The 19,681-nt window shown below is 40.0% G+C and overlaps 1 protein-coding gene across 1 annotated transcript in view; it reads left to right on the top strand.

Moving 5' to 3' along the window:
- LOC311151536 (neural-cadherin-like) overlaps positions 1 to 16,106 on the top strand; it is a gene marked incomplete at its 3' end in the record, with an annotated part of 40,097 nt that extends 23,991 nt beyond the window's left edge. Inside the window, exons 18-32 of the mRNA XM_084202044.1 lie at positions 378 to 471; positions 1,236 to 1,420; positions 1,998 to 2,230; positions 3,162 to 3,439; positions 5,125 to 5,339; positions 5,634 to 5,761; positions 6,596 to 6,723; positions 6,927 to 7,059; positions 7,142 to 7,322; positions 10,127 to 10,293; positions 10,921 to 11,185; positions 12,344 to 12,524; positions 13,951 to 14,204; positions 15,106 to 15,260; positions 15,690 to 16,106. Of these exons, the coding sequence (XP_084058170.1) occupies positions 378 to 471; positions 1,236 to 1,420; positions 1,998 to 2,230; positions 3,162 to 3,439; positions 5,125 to 5,339; positions 5,634 to 5,761; positions 6,596 to 6,723; positions 6,927 to 7,059; positions 7,142 to 7,322; positions 10,127 to 10,293; positions 10,921 to 11,185; positions 12,344 to 12,524; positions 13,951 to 14,204; positions 15,106 to 15,260; positions 15,690 to 16,106 (3,014 nt within the window). The remainder of the gene's footprint in view (positions 1 to 377; positions 472 to 1,235; positions 1,421 to 1,997; positions 2,231 to 3,161; positions 3,440 to 5,124; positions 5,340 to 5,633; positions 5,762 to 6,595; positions 6,724 to 6,926; positions 7,060 to 7,141; positions 7,323 to 10,126; positions 10,294 to 10,920; positions 11,186 to 12,343; positions 12,525 to 13,950; positions 14,205 to 15,105; positions 15,261 to 15,689) is intronic.
- Between the last annotated feature and the right edge of the window lie 3,575 nt (positions 16,107 to 19,681).

The raw sequence follows: 19,681 nt of genomic DNA, 5'->3' as shown, positions 1-19,681 counted from the left end.
GCTACTGGTTTTGCCCTTTATGACCCAGTCTGCATTTTGGTTATTTGTCCTGCCAAACACCAATCTCTGTCTAAACTTTGTAAGTTGGTTGGATAACGCAGATAAAATAGTGAAAATTCTCAGAGGTGGCTTTCCTTTTTTCATTCCCATTTCTTTTCACTTCAGTCACCTGTAGAATTAAATCTATGTAGTCATACAGCAAAAAATGTGACAAGCAGGGCACCATGTGGCATTTGCAAACCAGTGCATGTCTCTCAAGAACTACCACAACTATTTTTGTAGAGGCCTTAGTCTTACAACACATGTGCTTAGACCAGAACATGTCTGTGTACATGTGAGAGGTCTGACTGTGCCCCTTGTGTGCTGTGTTGTTCCAGGTATTCTCCCCACGACTGTACTGGGCCAGGTCAGTGCCCCTGACGCTGATGACTGGGATCGCAAAATCTACCAATTTGAAGGGAAAACATCAAGGTATTTGGAGAGAAAAATGAGAGTTGCATAAATTTTATTGGAAAATTGAGCACACACAAAATCATAGCAAGTATTTACACTGATTTTTTTTTTAAAACAAGAGTACAAAAGCATCTTGTTGGTTAGACACTTCTGTGTGCAGATCTCCAACAGCCCTTCTGAGTGTGAGGCTGCAGTAAATAACATTGCATGCCAAACCAGTCTGCTGCCCACTGCCTCATGGGCCAGAATTCTAAATTCCTGTTCACAGTCGCACCCACAATCTGTATCAGTGAGCCACTACAGGAAACATACCTACTAACTTCTGAATTCCTTCATCCAAGCTCCTGGTGTTTCCATGTCACCACTGGTTTCAAGACCTTTTTAATACTATATGTATGGACTTGGGAATGTCTGGATTGTGACTGGGGCTGAGATGTACCTGTGCCATTCAGAGGTTTTGACAGAGGTGTCACTCTCAGTGAATGTATCTTCACTAGAAGTTTGCACTATTTCCAAAGTTATGTCTGTTGCAGCTTTAGTCTTCCTGCACAGTTAATACAGCATAGCAGCAGGACAAAGCCTTCATGATACACTGTTGAAGAGTCATTAGAAGCCAATAAGAGACTGTAAAAAAGTTCTGTTCTGCTTTGTCCCTTCATGAGGGAGCACATCTGTTTTCTTTGATAAATAAAAAGTGGTTCAGAAAAACCACCAGTGATGATAATTAGTACTTAGCTTTTGAACTTCTCATAGCTTGTTCCTTGGCTTAACTCTTATTACAGGTACTTTATCCTTAATGATAACTCAGGTTTGCTGACTATTAAAGAAGGAACCCCACCGGGAACATACAACATAAGAGTCAGAGTCATTGATGGAGTCTGGCCAGATGTTATCTCCACTGTAAAGGTTATAGTGAAGGAAATCAAAGATGACGCCCTCCATAATGCTGGTTCTGTACGAATAAAAGGTAAGCAATGTGCTCAAGTACAGTCTAGGTCTGCAATGTTACTGCTCTGATATTTAGAATTCTGCTTGGAATGCTCTTAGACATGGGATGAGAATTAATAGTTATCTAGGTAAGTGTTTGAAAATGCATCTTTGCATGGTCCTCTGATGCTGCATGTGAAGGAACACCTATGGAGAAAAAAGATAGCAAGGAAAAGTTGTCTGATTTCTATACCAACTTTTAAAAAACCCAGCAACTTATATTTCAGAAGAAAAACTTTATTTGAACAAGTGTCTGCCCAAAAATCACCAAATTCTTTCAGCCTTTGTGGAAAATTAAAATCTTCTTAAACATGTTTTTCCTTCTAAAAAAAATAATTTTTAAAAAATGGAAATTAATAAGAGTCTAAAAAGTTTCAGAACACACAGGTTTAGCAGAAGCAAGCACAGAAAATTTCAGAGCCTAAAAATGAAAATACTCCTGAATTTACAGTTGAGTCCATTTTCTGCAACCTTATGATTTATTCTGTGATGCTCCTTTCTTCTATTGCTACAACAGTTGCAAGAAATGTGTGTCAAATTTTCAACTGCTGTTACAGGTATCACACCAGAGGAGTTCATATCCCAGTCCCCTGGAAAACAAAGTAAATACTACCAGATGAAGAAGCTGCTTTCAGAAATTATCTCAGTTCAACTGGAAAATGTTCACATTTTCAGTGTACTGAATAGCCCAAGTCCAATCCGAGGGGTTGATGTTTGGTTTGCAGTTTATGGTCCACCTTATTATAAAGCTGAAAAACTTAATGGCAACGTAGCAGCTTCCAGAGCCTGGGTAAGTATCCATCCTGTGTTTGAAACCACAGCATCTTCTCATTGTGTCTATTCAGGTAGTGCCCATTGCCTAGTGAATATGAACAATTAGAATGATTGAGGGAGTACCGTGTGATAGTTTTAAATAGATAGTTTTAATCAGTAAAATCAAACAATCCTTTTGCACTTATACTGAAAGTTTCAAATACTAATGTTCTGAAAGCCAGACTCCCAATACCTATTAAGTCACCTAAACACAATATGCTTTTAGGACTGTAAACACCTTTTCCTATTGAAAAGACCATAAAACACTGTGTACAGAATGTGTTTGGCTGTTGCTTTTCTACATGATGCCTTAATGTTTCAATCTTTAGTTCGTTAGTTGAAACTCCCAAACCAGTCGAACATTTCAAAGGTTTTAGACTTAAAAGAGCAAAGTAATAAAAGAGCCACTGTCCAGTACAAAACGAGGTTGGAAATATGTGTTTAAAATTCAGCAAATTTCCTTTCCCTCTAGCAAAAAAAAAAAAAGAAGAAACAAAACCACCATTGGAAAGAGTTAAATCTTGCCAGGAAAGATATTTCTTCACTATCCAGTGCCAATTCCCAGTATCTTTAAGTCAGAAGTTCAGATTAAAAATATAGTTTAGATGCTTTGTAAATAATGTATCAGAACCATTAGTGATAAAAAATTTATCCACTCAGTCTCTAACAAATATTGACAGTATTTTTGCCCTTGAAATGCTTATTCATGCTGTAATTGACTTACACCAAGGCTTTGGCTTAACAGATGCTAGACTGAGCTGTCTTTGGCTGTATAGGGTGAGGTAGACATTGGAAGGAATTGGCACAGCAACCAGTTTTGAAAATAAATATGGCTTGGCCTTTTCATTGCTGTCATTGGTGAATTTAGTGGAGAAGTGAGATGAATGCAACTAATTATTCTTCTTCAGCTGGAAAGCATTCTGGACATAAATATCACCCAGACTGGCATTGATGAATGTGTGACTGCAGACTGCACTCACAGCAGCGGATGCATCAGTAAGCATGAACAGAACCATGTACCAACCATTACCACAGCTGGAAGTGTTTCTCTGGTGTCTGTGACGGTCCTGAGCCATGCTGTGTGTGGCTGTGCTGCCCGGGAGAATCCTCACCTTTCCTGCTCCTCATACCAGACAAACCCTTGTCTCAATGGTGGCACATGTGTGGATTCTGATTTGGGCTACAGGTTGGTAAAGCTACATAAGGTGTGCAAACACAATTCATGTAGTGCAGACTGTAAGGAAGATGAGTCAAAGCTTCAGGAACTGTCACTGCATGTCTTCCCACTGTGGCAAATCTAAGTTTTGTTCTACTTCACACACAGGTCTTGCAAAAGAACCTCTGTTCTCAGGTACATATATTTTATGTTCAAGATAGTCTTCAGGAAAACCTTGGGAACATTCCAGGCTGCACCAGTTCCGTTAATGCCACCCTGCAAAATGCTCTTAGTTTGTGCAGCCTGCCTTAAACATTTTTATGCTGTTAAATGTTTTAATCACATCTCTTACGTCACTTAATAACCTCTTCCCCACATTTCTTGCCTTATTTGTTTCTCCAAAAATGAGATCTGATAGATAATACAGTATAAAGATGAAAAAAATCATAGGACTGTACTAGCTCAGAATTAGCCTGATCCCATTCCAGCATGTGGCTTCCAGCATGTTTGCTTAAAAATAATCATCCCAATATAGGAAAGCAGAAACACTGGCCAGTGTCTTCATAGCTCCTTAGCAGGGGTGAAAGGACTCAGACTGAAGCTACAGAAGCTCTTGTCATGCTAAAGTTCTTATTGCTACTCAGGTATAATCAGACAGGGAAACTTTGCTGCCCAGAAACTCTAGGTAGGCTCTGTCACCTATCATTTGTTCAGCTCAGAGGTTTCTTTGCTTTTGCTCCATTTTCAGTAGTTTTGTGTGTCATCTTTTCTTGCGTCCTACCGCCATCATTCTGCTCTCAAAGGTACTAGCAATCTACAGGAAACAGGAACTAAGAAACAGGAGCCCAGCTATCTCCCTTCCTGTTCCTCTGCCCATTTCTGTTGTTCCTTTGGGTTCCCACTTACAGCTTCTGTTAGTGTCATACTGAGGCTACTTTTTCTACAGCTTATTAAGGAAAGAACTCCAAGTGTCTCTTGTTTGATAGTGTAAAAGAAATAAACTATCAAGTATCTTGCAATAAAGGCGAAGAGATCAAGATTTATGACTGCCACATCCCACTTTTTCTGGGTGATATTTCCATCCCACACCCTTCCTGCAGAGACTCTGATTGGACACAAGCAGAATTTTTTTCCCCAATGAGAATAATCAACCATTGTATTAATCTCCCCAGGGAGGCTGGTTGGTTGGTTGGTTGGTTGGTTGGTTGGTTGGTTGGTTGGTTGGGAGGTAGTTTACCCAACAAAGGACTCTACCAGAATGCTAGGCCATCTTGTCTAGATCATTCTTTTGCCAAGAAAAGTTGGACCAAGTTGTACTTGAGGCCCATTCCACCTGGCATTCTGTGATTCCTTTGCTTTTCCTGTCAGCATTACAAAGTCTTCAGACAAGCCAATAACTAAGCCTAGTGAAAAACGTTTTTTTTTAATGCTGAAGATGTAAGAGGTTTTCATGGGCTTAATATATTACAACAGGTCCATGATTTACTCACAGATTATCCTTGCCTAGACATATTATAGTTTAGACTAAATTTATATTGTGTTTGTACAAACAAGTCAAAACATTTTTTGACAGAAGTTTTGCTAGTGCTTTACCTGTACTATGGGCTAGGGAACATGGAGTCCAGTGTTTAAAGTGGACTGTCCTGTTGTCAGAAGAGACCTTTGCATTTTTTGTTTGCATGGTGGATATTTGCTTTTATTTTTTTATTAAATAGATGCAAATGTGCTGCCAATTTTCATGGACCAGACTGTCAGCAGACAAAACACAGCTTCAGAGGACATGGTTATGCCTGGTTCCCTCCTCTTCAGCCCTGCTTTGAGAGCCGCATCTCCTTAGAGTTTATCACTGAAGTTGCTGATGGCCTTCTGTTGTACCATGGACCAGTAGCACAAGGGCAGCCTGGAGAACAGGAAAACTTCCTTGCTTTAGGTTAGCACCTTATAAAGTATTTATGTTTATGTGAAGGTGAGATTCTACTTAGTTTATAGGTTTGGGGGTTTTTATTTTTTAAAAAGCTCTGAAAGTTACTTCTGGAGAATAAGGAGAATGCACAATAGTTTGCCAGAATGCCTAATTCATATCTTTGTGTCACTGTAAAAGCTGGACTTTTTTAAAGCTGTCTAAAGATCTTCTCCAACTAAGATCTAACTACAACAGTAATTTCAACTTCATTTGAATGGGAACATGGTTACTGCATATCCAGTAAGAGTCTTTCCTTTGCAGAGCTCTCTGGTGGTGTCCCGTCGCTGACCGTGAGGCACAGCTCTGGTGAGCTTTTCCTGCAGCTGTCACAAAAAGTTAATGTTGCAGATCGCCGCTGGCACAATATTAAAATTATAAATGATGGAAAGGCAAGTGTAAATATGGCACAGGCAGTCCTGTGTAAGCATTAATTCATGTACCTAGTTATTCCTTCCAAATCCTTCCTCTCTTCTGTAGAACTCAGTCAATCAATTTTCTATCATCTCTGAAATGGCAGGAGTAGAAGTTTGTCAGTTCGGACATCCTCTTAGTCTTGAAGCAGTGAAGCAGAACAAGGCCTGGAGAAGTCTGATCCAGTTATGAAACTGGCCATGCTATTTCCTTTCTTTAGTTATCCTGCTTGCTGCTTAGACAACAGAGTTGTGATAATCCAGGGGCTAAATGCTTCCTGATGTGATTGAGTGAAATATTCGCTCTTTATCTGAGTGAGAAGCCCTGCCCAAGCAAGGGACTTTAGATGTGTAGCACAAAGGAGGTAGATGCACTTTTGTGTACAGGGAATGTTTTGCTGATACAACACTGCTGAAGGCATCTGCTAGGCTCCCCCTTCTCTCCCCCATAAGACAAGCTGAAGGGCAGGTCAGGATCTGGGATGCAGCCTGACAGACCTTCTGCTCTCTTAGGTTATCTCTCTGTGTTGTGATATTGCAGAAAACTCCAAGAATGTCCTATGCTCCCTCTACTACACCAATGACTTGGCATGGTCATGGCAGAGTCAGATCTTTCTTTTGTGTGGATCTTTAGGTTCATGCCATGAGCAATAACTTTTCATATTAGTATGTGGAGTATCTTATTATTTTAACAAAGTTTCCTGCACTGTAATTACTAGTTACTATTCTGTCTTCTGCTAAGTGAAAAAAAAATGTAATTAAAATATATGCATGTCTCTGGATATAATTGTTTTAAATAATGCCTTTTTCTAGGAAGTGAAGCTGATTCTTGACAATTGCATGAATGTCTCAGTTAGAGACAATGGCAGTGTCACTAAGAAGATTTCCCAAATGGATCTGTCTGCCTGTGAAGCCTCTGGGGAGATTGTGGGATCTCAAAGGTAAACAAAAAACCAAAACAACAAAACAAAACAAAAACCCCACACCAAACAAACATACAAACAAAACCAAAAAACCAACCAAAAATATTTAAACACAGCTACTCAAGAGAGCTACAGAAAAAGGTGGGGGTGGGGTGGTGAAATCAGCCAAGCTGCTGTATTTTGCATGGCACTAATTCTTTCTTTCCCTCCCTCCTCTTCAGCATGGGAAAGTTCTTCAGTGGCCATCAGCCCCTGCAGCTGGGTGGAGTTAAGAAGACCTTGCCTTACCATGACTCCCAAAGGCACTTCAGAGGGTTTGTGGGCTGCATACGCAACGTCATCGTTGACAGTAAGGTAGGGCCACAAAGATCACTTTTGGGTTTACTGCTGATAATTGTAAGCACCTGCTGTGATGGTTTTCTTTGACCTTTTCTAGGTCTATGATTTAGAGCACCCTGCAGAGTCCCTGAACAGTGCTCCTGGCTGTGTCCTTATGGATGAGATGTGTCAGAGTGGGGGGATGGCCTCCTGTGGCACCCATGGCAAGTGTGCTGGTGGCTGGGATTTCTTCCACTGTGACTGTTTCCCAGGATATGCTGGATTAGCATGTGAAAAAGGTACTGCACGTTCTAGGGAGAAATTTGTGGTGAGGCTCTGTGGGAACAGCCTCAGACACTCTGTTCCAGTGTTCAAAGTCATACTGCCGTGACTTCGAACTGAATAGAATAACAACAGCATGCTGTACTCTGGGAATGAGTTAGATCTTCAAAGATGTAAAGATCCTACTAACTCTTGTTAATTAAAGATCATGCCACAGATGAGGGTTATGTTTAGAGCTGCTTTATTTTGCAGGGTAGGGAAATGGTCCGACAGGTTGTTTTGTCATTTTTATCACCATCTTGTTTCTCAATGGTGAAAAAGGAAATATTCTGCATTGTGGCTTTTTCCTCTGCTCATGCTGATTCCAAAATGAAGTTTAATGAACATGTGAAACCTGTGGGCATAACCCTTTTGTTATCTTCAGACCCCACTTCCCATTTGTGAAATGGTGATAATTGCATTTGCATCTGTCATTAGAATGAATTGCAAGTTGAGCAATGCCCCTAGACCACAGCAGTGGGTGTATGTGGGGGCATAATATCAGGCTGCCTGCAACAAATGTGCTATCCTGTACAAAACCAGCATGAAATATGTATCAGAGAATAAAAGCTTTCCATGGTGAATAATGAAAACCTCAGAGATGTTGTAAGAAAGTGGGAAATTTTAGCACAATTCAAAAACGTAGGAAATGAATTATTTAACTCCTAGTGGCCCACATCCATGTTTGGGGTACAGGAGATATACACTTGAAGTGGCCTTTTGTCCCTTCTATCTTAAAACCTTCATCAGCCAAGCAGGAATCAGAAGTGAGTGACAGATGTTTATTGGGACTTCACCTGCCTCTAGGTACGAGAACAAACAACGTGGTTGATCATAACAATCTGTAAAGAGCACCAGGGCCTTGTAACTCTGGGGGCCTTTGTTGGAAGAGAATTATCCCCCTCAGTCCTTTAATTTGAGTGAGCCACAGGTGAGGATGAGCAGCAGAGAGCAGCTGGAAAGGAGTGCTTACAAGCTAGTGTTGGATCAATATGTTGGAATTAATGAACATGACAATGGTGTGTTACACATATCCTTTCAGCTCATTGCACTTAATTTTTCTCCTTGTATACAGGACAATCATACCCTATGCAGGCAACCAGACCCTCTCTTCTTTCTCCATTCGCCACACAAGACTTAAAAAGTGTGACAGTAAATTACCCAGTGGAAGCCCTGTCTGTCCAATGAGGGGAAAGGCTGGAATTGTAACTGGCATGGTCTAGGCCTGGAGCATTCACTGTTTAAGGTGTTTATAATGACCAAAAAATTGGTTAATATAGTTAAGCTATTTGTATTACAGACAGATATACTGGTTTATGAACATCTGCCTGGATTCAAATCCTATTCTGTTTTGCATTATTTTTAAATGCTGCTTCACAAGCCCAGCTGCTGTATTGGTTCTACCCCTCATTACTGGGGGACAAACCAAGGGCTCAGAAAGCAATTGTTCAAAATCTGTAAGTCATATCCTGATGTAACAGAAAAACTTTGATTGACACCAGCTTCTTCTAATATAATGGGCTACAAAATGCTGGTGTGCAGCTGGTGCTTTATGCATGACTGTGACATGCTCACAGCAAGGAGCAGACAGCTGAGGACAGGAGTCACTGGAGCATCCCAGGAAAACCCATGCCTGCTCATCAGCTAAAACCTGTAGCTGCAGAGACAGTGAACAAGAAAGAAATGGGTTAAGAAAAATAATGTGGGGGGGAAACCTAGAGGAGAAAAGAAAACATGCTTCAAGAAAGGAAAGAGAGAAGGCAAACAGTGAAAGGAAAAGAGAGTGCAGAAATTAAGTCTCTTGATCTTTTGATATTTCATGTCCTGGGAACCAAACTGAATGCCCCAGGATGAAGTGGGTACTCTTTGGATTTCTATTTGCATAACACTGACGTCTGATGAGCTGTTGGTGACCCAGTGTCTGTCCTGTCTGTTCACTAACTTGAACTATCTCTTTATTTGGTGAAAAGAAATTTCTTTTTTTCCACTAAGCTTGGCCCATAACAGATCTAGGATTTCTGTCAGTGAATGAGACTGAAATAGGTGCCTTCTATGCAGGAGCATTGGGGCCTGGGTGGTTTGATGGTGTTTGATTTCCATGGAAGTGTGCAGTGCAACTTCATCAAACTGTGCTGGAACCTGGATTCCTCAGAGGGATAGGGAAACAAATAATTTCAGTGCATTTTCCCTAGTTAAAGTAGTAAACACTAACTTAATCTCCCTTTCTTGTTAAAAAAAATTCCGTGCCTTCCCTGAGGCTTTCTCTTGTGCCAGCTGAAATGGGAAGTAAAGTGCACATTTTTTAACAGTGGGGGTTTTAACCACGGGACTAAACTACTGAAGGAAATATTTGATTCTTTTCTTCAGTAGTTTTGTTTTGGGGGGAGTTGTTTGGTTTTTCTATTTTTCAGATCAACATAAGCTACTTTACTGGAAAATATGCTTCAGATTTAAAAAAAACCAAAGTGATTTGGGCACAGTGCCGCAGTGCAGGAGTGATTGCTTATAACAGTGCAGGAGTTATAGATTATAACAGGCAGACTGCAAGAGACAGTATCTAATTGTCCCTTTACTGCCTAAAATCTGAATCCTCAATTTGTTGGTTTTCTCTTAATTCCCTTTGAATTGGGACAGAGGTTGCTTTCCACGATGCTTCACTGTATTGCCAAAATTCCTTAAGAACTAACTCTGACATTCAGAGCTAGTAAATTCTCAAGGAGCAGAAATCTGAGGGAGCAGCCATTTCTGAGGTTTTCACTTTGATCTTGTGTGCTGTGCTCAGTTCTTCCAGAATGGGCTTTTGGAAGGGACAGCTGGATCCATTATGAGCCAAGGAGCATCCTCAGCACTCGGAGCACGCGGATCCAGCTGCTGGTGCGCACCCGGATCTCCCACAGCACCCTGCTCAGCTTGGCCTCTGCCGATGGGAACGGATACATCCGACTGGAGGTGAGCAGAGCTGCTCTGCTTGAGGCTCTCAATTTGTCATGGAATACCACAGCAAGAGAAAAACATGCAGTTTCTGATTAAAGACACTTGTTCTGTCGTGTAATAAAGAGCAAGAATTTTCCATATGAGGGTAATTACTCTCATTTGTGTTGTCCTTCTCAGTATTACTCTTTCATGGCATAAATTCTAGTTTGCACTGCCTGTAAAATATCCATGTGATGCATGTGAATGAAGAATATTGTTCTTCTTGTCCTGCTTGCTTTTTCCTTTGGCTTCTACATTTTTGTTGCTGTTGGAAAAAGCTGTGTGGACTATACTAGCCAGAGAGAGGCTCATTATTCTAATTGAAACAGGAGGGTCTGCTGGGAAGACTTAGAGGTAGGTATCAGTAGGGAGAAGACTGATTAAAGAGTTCATGTGAGTTAGAAGAGTGGCCTGTAAAAAAAGGAGCTGATAATTCCTGCACCTGTACTTTTCTTGTGGTAACTTTTATCTGGGAATAAAGCACTTAAAAACAAGAGTGCCATTTCCATTTTAAAAATTCACATCCATTTCTTGAGGCACAACTGTGTAATAACATTTAGAAGTGTATTTCTGTTATTAAAGGTCTTTATCATCTTCTTCTAGGTGGTTGAGGGTTTCTTTAGTGTTAACTTCAGTTTGGGGGACAAAAGCCACTCTTTGAGAATGAGAACATTACGTATAAACAATGGCCAGTGGGTTCTTCTGACCATGGAGCGCTACAACAATGAATTTACCCTGCGTGTTAACAGTGGTGGAGGTGATCAGGAAGTCACCTCGGTCTTGGGTGTGAACAGATGGTTTGAAATGGATTGGGCAAGCATCGTGCTAGGAAACCGCCTTCCCAGTCATTCAGAGAGTGATTTCCAAGGTAAGTGATGGGATGGATTTCTAATAGGGGGGAATTAAAGCCTGAAAGTGGCATCTTTGAGTATACTGGATAGTCTAAAACCCAGGTAACAATTCCCATATGGACTACTATGCCCTTCCTTTACTGGGGAATTCAATGTTCAACCCTATGTGCCATTGTATCTAGTTCTAGTGAAGACATGAGATTTCCTGTAAATATTAAAAAAAATAGCACTTCAATTTTTTGTTTCATAGAATTATAGAATTGGTTAGAGGAGGTCCTAAAGATCATCTCGTTCCAAACCCTCTGGCAGGAGCACTAGATCAGGGTTTCTCATGCCTCAAGCAGTGTACTCATGGTGGGATCTTCACTCCTGTTTTTGCCTTGGAAGGATTTAAGGAACAGGCAACACAACTTTTGGCAGAAGGAGAAAGAATTACAAGGCAATTTGTGATACTCTCTCCATTTTCTGGAGTTGAGTGCTGAGACTTTGAGATTGTCGTTCAACAAGAAGACAGTTTTTCCCATTCTGTTGCTTTTTATTCAGCCCCACTTTTAAGATTATATCTTAAATCTAGATTAATTTAGTGGAGCTGTTCTGATTCATAGCACCGTTCTTCTGAGCTGTGGTATTGGTACAGTGCAGCTCTCCTGGAGAAGTATCGTCAATCTGTAGATTGAGCAGAGCACAACAGGCATGTTTTCTGTAGCTCACCTAAAATAAAACTGAGGAGTATAAGGTGTCGCTGTAGGACACGAAAGAACACACACACACACACACACTGCTCTCAGGGTGAAGAAGAAAAGAGGTAGTTTATTTTCTGACTCTAACATTTATAGTTTTACAAAGGTGACAGTGGATTGGAGGGTGACAGTGACACCTCTCCACAGACACTGGTTTAACTAACAGTCTATCAACTCTCTCTTCTTCTATAGAGGAATGCAAAAACAATGAGTTGTTTACAGAAAGTGTGTGAGAAAGTTCTTTACAAGAATGTCAACATCAAAAAGCTTTTAGAGAATCTCAAAAAACTAAAGGATAACAATAAGGATATTTTTAAACAATGTTTTAAGTTTTCTTCAATGCTTAAAGTTCTCCCACTTACGTGCTGGGGGCAAGGCTTGAGGTGGGGAAGTAACTGAATGTGCTCCTGTGCCCGCTCCTCTGCTTTGTTGCAGGCTGTATGCGTGACGTCCAGCTGGATGGACAGCCGCTCCTCGTGGAGGGCAGGAGCACAGAGTTCGGATTAATTCTGAGGCGGCAAGGGGTCACCATGGGATGCCATTCCAGTGCCTGCAGCAGCCAGCCCTGTTACAGCCCCTTCCTTTGTGTAGACCTTTGGAGAAAATACGAGTGCCGGTACATCAAGCTTTTGTTTTCATCCAGGGATGGCTGCTCTGGGAAGCTCTTCCTTTCCACCTTTGACCAGGCAGCTTGCCTCTAACAGTGAAATTCCCTGTGGCTGCTGGCCAGAGAGAGCCATTCTGAGGACAAATCCTTCTTTCTGCCTCATTTCCTTGCAGACTTTTTCTGCAAGTCTGATATGGAACCTAATTACTCCACCTTTTTTTTTCCATGGTGAGATCACCAGAGAGAAAAATTAAATGTCCTTTAATAAAAGGTGGATTGCAAAAGCCTTGGTCTGTCCTCTGTATGAAAATACTAATATAATGTATATATACACTTAGAGTGTATATAGACAGTGTGTGTCTCTATATACTCATTGATATATACATTTATGTACATAAAATTTTTTAATAAATATATATGTGTGTATATTGCAAATACAATACATATTTGCATATATTTCCTGTAAAGAAATTGAAATTAAATCAATCATATTTTTTCCCAAATTAATAATAATTTTTATGAATCAATGAGACTTTCAAAATCAGACTGTCACAAAACTGGATTCTAGAATTGATTTCCCAGGGCCAGAGCCAAAGCCCAACAGCTGTTATCCTACACAGTTAGTTTCTTGGAGAAGATCCACTATTTAAAGAAAAATTTCAAAATATCTATTAAAATATGTAAATCAAAATACAGGCCTTTCTGTTTAAAAACCCAAACGTAAATTCACGCAGGACTGAGAGGAGGAGTCACTTCAATTCTTGGAATTCAGACAAAAGTTGGCACTTGTGAAATCTGGTGATTCTTTGCTAGAAGAGGCTGTGACATGGTTTTAAGTGTGCTTGGGGACACTCCATTCTTCAGACTGCTTCTGAAAGAACAATAGTCTTTGCCATTTTTTCAGCAGAATTTTTTCTTTGGATTGCAGAAAGAAATCTGTGACCTCACACTATACCTCCAGGGCCTCTCCTCTTACACACAAGAAGAAATCAACCCTAAAAGACGAGTCATTCTGAGGAGGTCAATGATATTTCTCCCCAGGGTCCAAAGGAACAATGCTAAACTTATACTGCGTGCTCGCTAGCTCTTTGTCTATTGATTTCAGCTGTCCATTTTCTTTCAGGGGCTTTGATTAGAACATGAATGTAGAAAAAGGATTAGTCAGAAAGTGATGGCTCCCTCTTTTAAGGAAAGAGTGAAGCTCTGCTGCATGTCTTCTGATCAGGAAACCAGAACATGTGTTCATGTTTTCATAAGTCTACTAGTTCACTAAGTTAGACTTTCCATGTATTTCAAACTTTGAATGTGGATTTGTGGTTTGCTTGAGAATAATTAAACTTTACTTTAAAGAAACAGTAACAAACTTTGCACAAAATGACATACAGCTCCAGATGCTTTGCTTGCCTATAAGATATCATCTGCTTTGGTTGTTCAGGTGCCCAGCTGGGAAAGTAGAAGTGACTGACACCCTTACAGGGCTCAGACACTGTACCTCATCCCCTTGTGGACACTGGACCTGTAGGAATGGGGGCACCTGTGTGGCTCAATCCCAAGACAAGACTATCTGCCAGTGCCCCGAAGGTTACAAGGGAAGATGGTGTGAAATTAGCCAGGTGAAGGGTGGAAGACCTGTTGGACTAAGCTCTGGCTCTATTCTGGCAATCAGCATGTGCCTCCTTGTCTTCCTAGGTAGGAGATCATGTACCCTTTTTCCTTATTTTTAATCTTGTTCCACTGAATTAAGTCTGCTTTACCTTTGAGTGTTGTGATCAGTATTTCGCCTTTTCTGGAGATCACTATTTGAGGAAGCTAAGAGACAGACATCAGCACATAGATACAGTTTACTTGCTTTGAAGACAGTTGTAGCAAAGTTAGGACCTTTCTCTTCCAAAGTCACTTACTTTTAATCCTTCATAAGTAAGAACTTTCCATCTTTGTGTGCAACTCTGTGTGCAGCCACATCCATCTGAAACTCCCACCTGCCCTGAGGCTTTACATTTATAGTAGGTAGGACCTACACCTATACATGCTCTTCACAGATTAGGAAGGAAGAGATCTAGAAAGTTCATGATCTTAAAAGTCAAGCCTCATTAAAAGTGTGGGCAGAGAGAGATGTTCACAGTGTGTCCTTTTTCAGCTGCACTTTGGCTGAAAAATTAATAACACCATAAAACTGCGTTCATGTTGATAAACTGCATGGACATCTCATAATAGCAAAGACTCCATTATTATATTACACTTGTAACCTTCATTAAAACAGTGGTTTACTTACTTTGGGTATCTTATTTACTCAGGATTGGTGAAAGGCCAGAGATTGGCCAAAATGCCTTCTATTTAAATGGATTCCTTTAGGTAAGTAAAATACCCTTTTAATGAAGTTTATGATGTAATATACATAGATTATTCTTTACATTCATGAATTTTAGTTGTTTATATATTAATAATACTAATTTCTTACCTGCAAATTTAGTTGTCAAATTAAGAGTTGATTTAATATCTCAGGAATCATATAACTACTTTTTATATGCAACTACATGCAACATACCTTGTCATGCATCATATAAGAAATATGTGTCTTTATTTCTTCCAGCACTCTTGGTTTCCTACACTGTGTGGAGTCAGTGGGGAAGTTCAGGGTTTCGGAAAGGAGGAATTTACCACATTCCTGAAGAGCGTGAAAGCTGGGAGGATGTTAGAGAAAATGTCTTCAATTATAATGAAGAAGGAGGTGGAGAACGTGACCAGGTATGATGCAGCTTCAATCCAGCTTTGCAAATCCAACGTCTCCTAACTTTCCTTTTCCAGACCTTTTAAGGTTAATAAGTTAACTTATTATCAAACTGGCTTTTTTCTTCTTTTTTTCTTTTTTTTAACCTGAAGTCCTCTTAAGTGGGAGGCTTCTATTTCAGCCCCGTCTGTACCTTTAATGATGCTGGTCATGTGTGCCCACTCTCAAGGGAGCTGCTCTGGACACATCATTGTTGATTTAGCTGAAAATTATCATTACACAAAGGGATTTGGTATGATCTGAATTCAGTCCTATGAACTAGGCACTCTCTTCTTGTAGAAAACTCACAGAATTCAGTCTTGTGTTGCCTTGCGTTGTAAAACATTTTTGAAACTGTTTCCTTTTGAGTTTTTTCTCTCTGATATTTGCATTCTCTTTGTTTCCAGAATGCTTACGATATAGATGAACTGAAGAAACCTCTCCATAAAATTCCCCGCTCCTCCTTGCGAGCAGCTGCTCCACACTCCAGGACACCAACTGGCCCAAAAAGAGACTCAATCCCAAAACATGCACATCAAAAGCAATCAATATCAGCTGTTACCAGCATCCCAGACTTCAAGGAATATGTTTCTCAAATCATACAGGATGCAGACAATGATCTAAAGAGTCTTCCAGCTGACACCATTCATTTTTACTGCTTGGAAGGGCAATGCTCTCTAGCAGGGAGCCTTAGCTCATTAGATTCCATCAGTGGGGATGAAGATCTAAATTACAATTGCCTCCAAGAGTGGGGGTCAAAGTTTGAGAAGCTTAAAGAACTCTATGCAGTCTCAAATGAAAACCATAATTATAACCATAGTTAAAGGAACTTGACACATTGTCATGACATATGGACACTACTTTTAAAAATGCCCTTTTTTATATATGTTACTTACCTGATGCAAGTAACTTACACGATGCAAGTTTTTAGGTACAATAGCACGATATACTCATTTTTCCCAGGAGTGATAATCTGAATAATCTTTTTATATGCACTATACAAAGTTATTTCATTGTATAAGTGCAAAGACTTTTAAAGCATGAATTTTCTTGAAAAATTTGGAATGTAGGATAGCTATAGAATAGTATTATAATATCCTTTTTTATTTGTGTAGACCACAGTGACTTACTAGAATTATCCTGGATGCAAGAACTTGAATTATTTTCTCCCTAGTATTAATATGAAACCTATCTGGCAGGTAACAATGCATAGGGCATTCTTTTTTAAAGAGGAATTAATTTTAGACTGTGAAATAATTATTACCAATGTTAAATATAAAACATTTACAATTTCTGGTTTCTTGACAGCTTTTATTGTATCCTTCTAAACTCTGCTGTTCTGTGACATGACACACACTGCCTCACTCACAGGCTGCCCAACTCTGTGGGAATTTTCTGTCTGACACTTTTCTAATTACCTGTACCAAGGGAAAAGAGTAGCAAGATCCCATCTGTGAACATGACTTTGTGACAATTTTACACTCTTAAAGGCAGTTGTAAGACCTGGAAAAAGTTTATTTTCAGTAAACTTTTATGTCCAGTTTTGCTTTTCACATGGAGCCCTTCTTCAAAGTGTGCTGCTGGAAAACACAAGAGCTGATAGCAAGTGTGAAGACAAGCTAGAAGAGCATCCAGGCAAAAGTTGGAATTGAATTCTTTCAATCAGGACAGTCATTGTAAAAATTGGGATCCTCAAAACAGAAAGCATGGGAAGCCTAGCTTCTATTCCTTTTCCTCCTCCTGCTCTCCACAAAACGACTGGTTTTAGTATGGAAAAAAGGGAATCAGAAGCTCCTGAAATCTGACATTGGCTTGAACACTCACCTCTGTGACCTTGGGCAAATCACCTTGTTCTTTCCCTTTCTCTCTTAAACTCTCTGAAGCTGGGGCTCCCCTCTTGGGCAGCTCCCAATGCATGGCATGATATGTAAATGTTAATATGTGCTTACAGAGTGCTTGTAAGCTCTGAAGCACCAAGGGTTTTTTAACTGTTTTCAGCTCAGTGGGGTTTTTAAATTACCATGATACTCAACGTTTGTTTTTTTTATCAAAGTCTTGACACTTGCTTTGATTTATTATTAGTATTTTAAAATTAGATCTTTCATCACTCTTCATTATTTTACTTGGCATAAAGAATGCAAATGTAAATTAGTTTTGTACCTAGAGGGAAGATTTTGATACTATTAGAACAAATAGTTTAGATCAAAAATGGACTGAACAAAAGTGAACTGAATTAAACAATTTGCATTCATTTAATAAAATTATTTGTGTAAATGACACTAAATTAGTAATATTTATTAGAAAGATTTGGAGAACAAGTCACCATGAGCCACTCCTTCATGCCAAAACCTCACATGGCTGGGCACTGATCGTTCTTATGAAGTCATTAAAAATAAATATGGTGGATATATTAGCATATAGCCACATCTTGTTTAATGTAAATTTTTCCTCTTTTCTAAAGATACATGTTTAGTGTGGTAAGAAACTACAACATTTCTTACACCAAGGGATATTACATATGTGATTGCTGCAAATGAAAACTGCTGAGCCACAGAACTTCAGTAAGGTGACTCTTTCAGGTGTTGAATTCTTACAACATTTTCATGAAGTGGATATACATTTTTATTGCTCTTTATTAAGTTGCCTCTTCTGAACTTGGTATCAAGTAAAGCTTAGCATAATTATTGATAAACTGTCTCTTCCAGAAGAGACTAATTTTAACAATGTGCTAAAAATCATGCTAACAGACTATGATGTCCCTGAGGGTTATTTTGTAATTCATATACTGAAACTGAACATTTTCATTTGGATGCATTAAACAACAACTCAGGAAAGCTGAAGCAGTAGTTAATTTTTTCCCTCAAATAACTGGACACACAAAGTAACATGCACAACAGAAGATAAATTGAATTGAACTCAGGACATGTAATGGACTTCCCTCCTCATGGAAGGTGAGAAAGAAGAACTTTCCTCTATCTCCTTGGGTCACTTATAGCAAGAATGCTTATAGCTGAGAGCTGCACATGACAGCCCCAAGAGTCGCACCGTTTGCCTGAAAGCATAGTCCAAACACTTCTTGAACTGCCAGGCTTGATGCTGAAACCACTTCCCTGGGTAGACCATTCCATTGCCCGACCACCCTCTGGGCAAAAAACTTTTTCAGTACTGTAATATTATTGTATGAAATCATATATCTACATTGCAAACCTCCTGTGCAGCCTTTGTGAACGCTTCTCTTGGTAAAGCATTACAGAAACTCAGCCAAATTACTGAAATAGATAAAAGCTTCTGCTAGTCAACCTGCTTCTCGCCAGGACACGTATGTTCTAAGAACAGGGATACCTGAAAAGCTTCAGAATCTGGCTGATCCAGATCCTGGCTAGTTGCAGTTGAGAGAGTAGCACAGTTGCACACAGACTGTCATGCAAATACTGACACCTTAATAACACTGGAAGCTGTTACTGCTAAGATGGACATGGAGCAAGTCCAGAGGAGGGGCATGAAGTTGATAAGAGGACTGGAGCATCCCCACTATGAAGACTGAAAAGATTGGAGCTGTTCAGCCTGGAGAAGAGAAGGTTGTGTGGAGACCTCACAGCAGCCTTTCAGGATCTGAAGCGAGCCTACAGAAAAGATGGAGAGGGATTCTTTGTCAGGAACTGTAGTGATAGCACAAGGAGTTAATAAAAATGGGAAGAGGGGAAATTTAGGTTAATTGTTAGGAAAAAATTCTTAACTGTGTGCATAAAAGCCACACTATGAAAAGCCAATGTCCATAAAGGAGGCAGAGGAGTCCTGCAATTTTATTCTAATAAAGGGAGAGAGCTGACTAGGCCAATCCCCCACGGGGTCTCTCTTGAGGTTTTGGAGGACGCAGCTTCCTTTTATCCTAAACTCCCGACCGCATGTTGTCCTCTTCGTTTTCCCATTGGATGAGGTACTAGGAAGGTACAGCCCTCCCAAACCACCTACCACATCTTGCCCCAAAAACATGTATCATCATTTTACCCTAAAGTTCAGGAGTTCAGACTGTCTAGGTTCTGTGGATCCACCAAAAGTTCAGACCATCTGGGCTCTGCAATAGACTTTGCACAGATGCGTTTCTCCTAATACCTTAAAGTTCAGGAATTTAAAACGTCTGGGTTCTGTCACAAACCCGTGCAGCTTGATGTTCCTAGAGACCCATTTCAAAGACAGTAACATCCATTTCTCCTAAATCTCCTAAATCATCATCTGATCGAATAATTTGTAAAGACATTAGCACCCATCTTTCCTATCAGCTGTGATGATGGTGAAACACTGGAACAGGTTACTCAGGGAGGTTGTGGATGTTCCGCTCTGGTGGGAGGTGTCTGTCCACGGCAGGAGTGGTTGGGTCTCGATGATCCTTAAGGTCCGT

This window comes from Fringilla coelebs (genome assembly GCF_963513975.1).
Source record: "Fringilla coelebs genome assembly, chromosome: 1".
Classification (NCBI taxonomy): Eukaryota; Metazoa; Chordata; class Aves; order Passeriformes; family Fringillidae; genus Fringilla; species Fringilla coelebs.
Note: the sequence above shows the minus strand (reverse complement) of the source record. Positions and strands in the feature narration are given on the sequence as shown.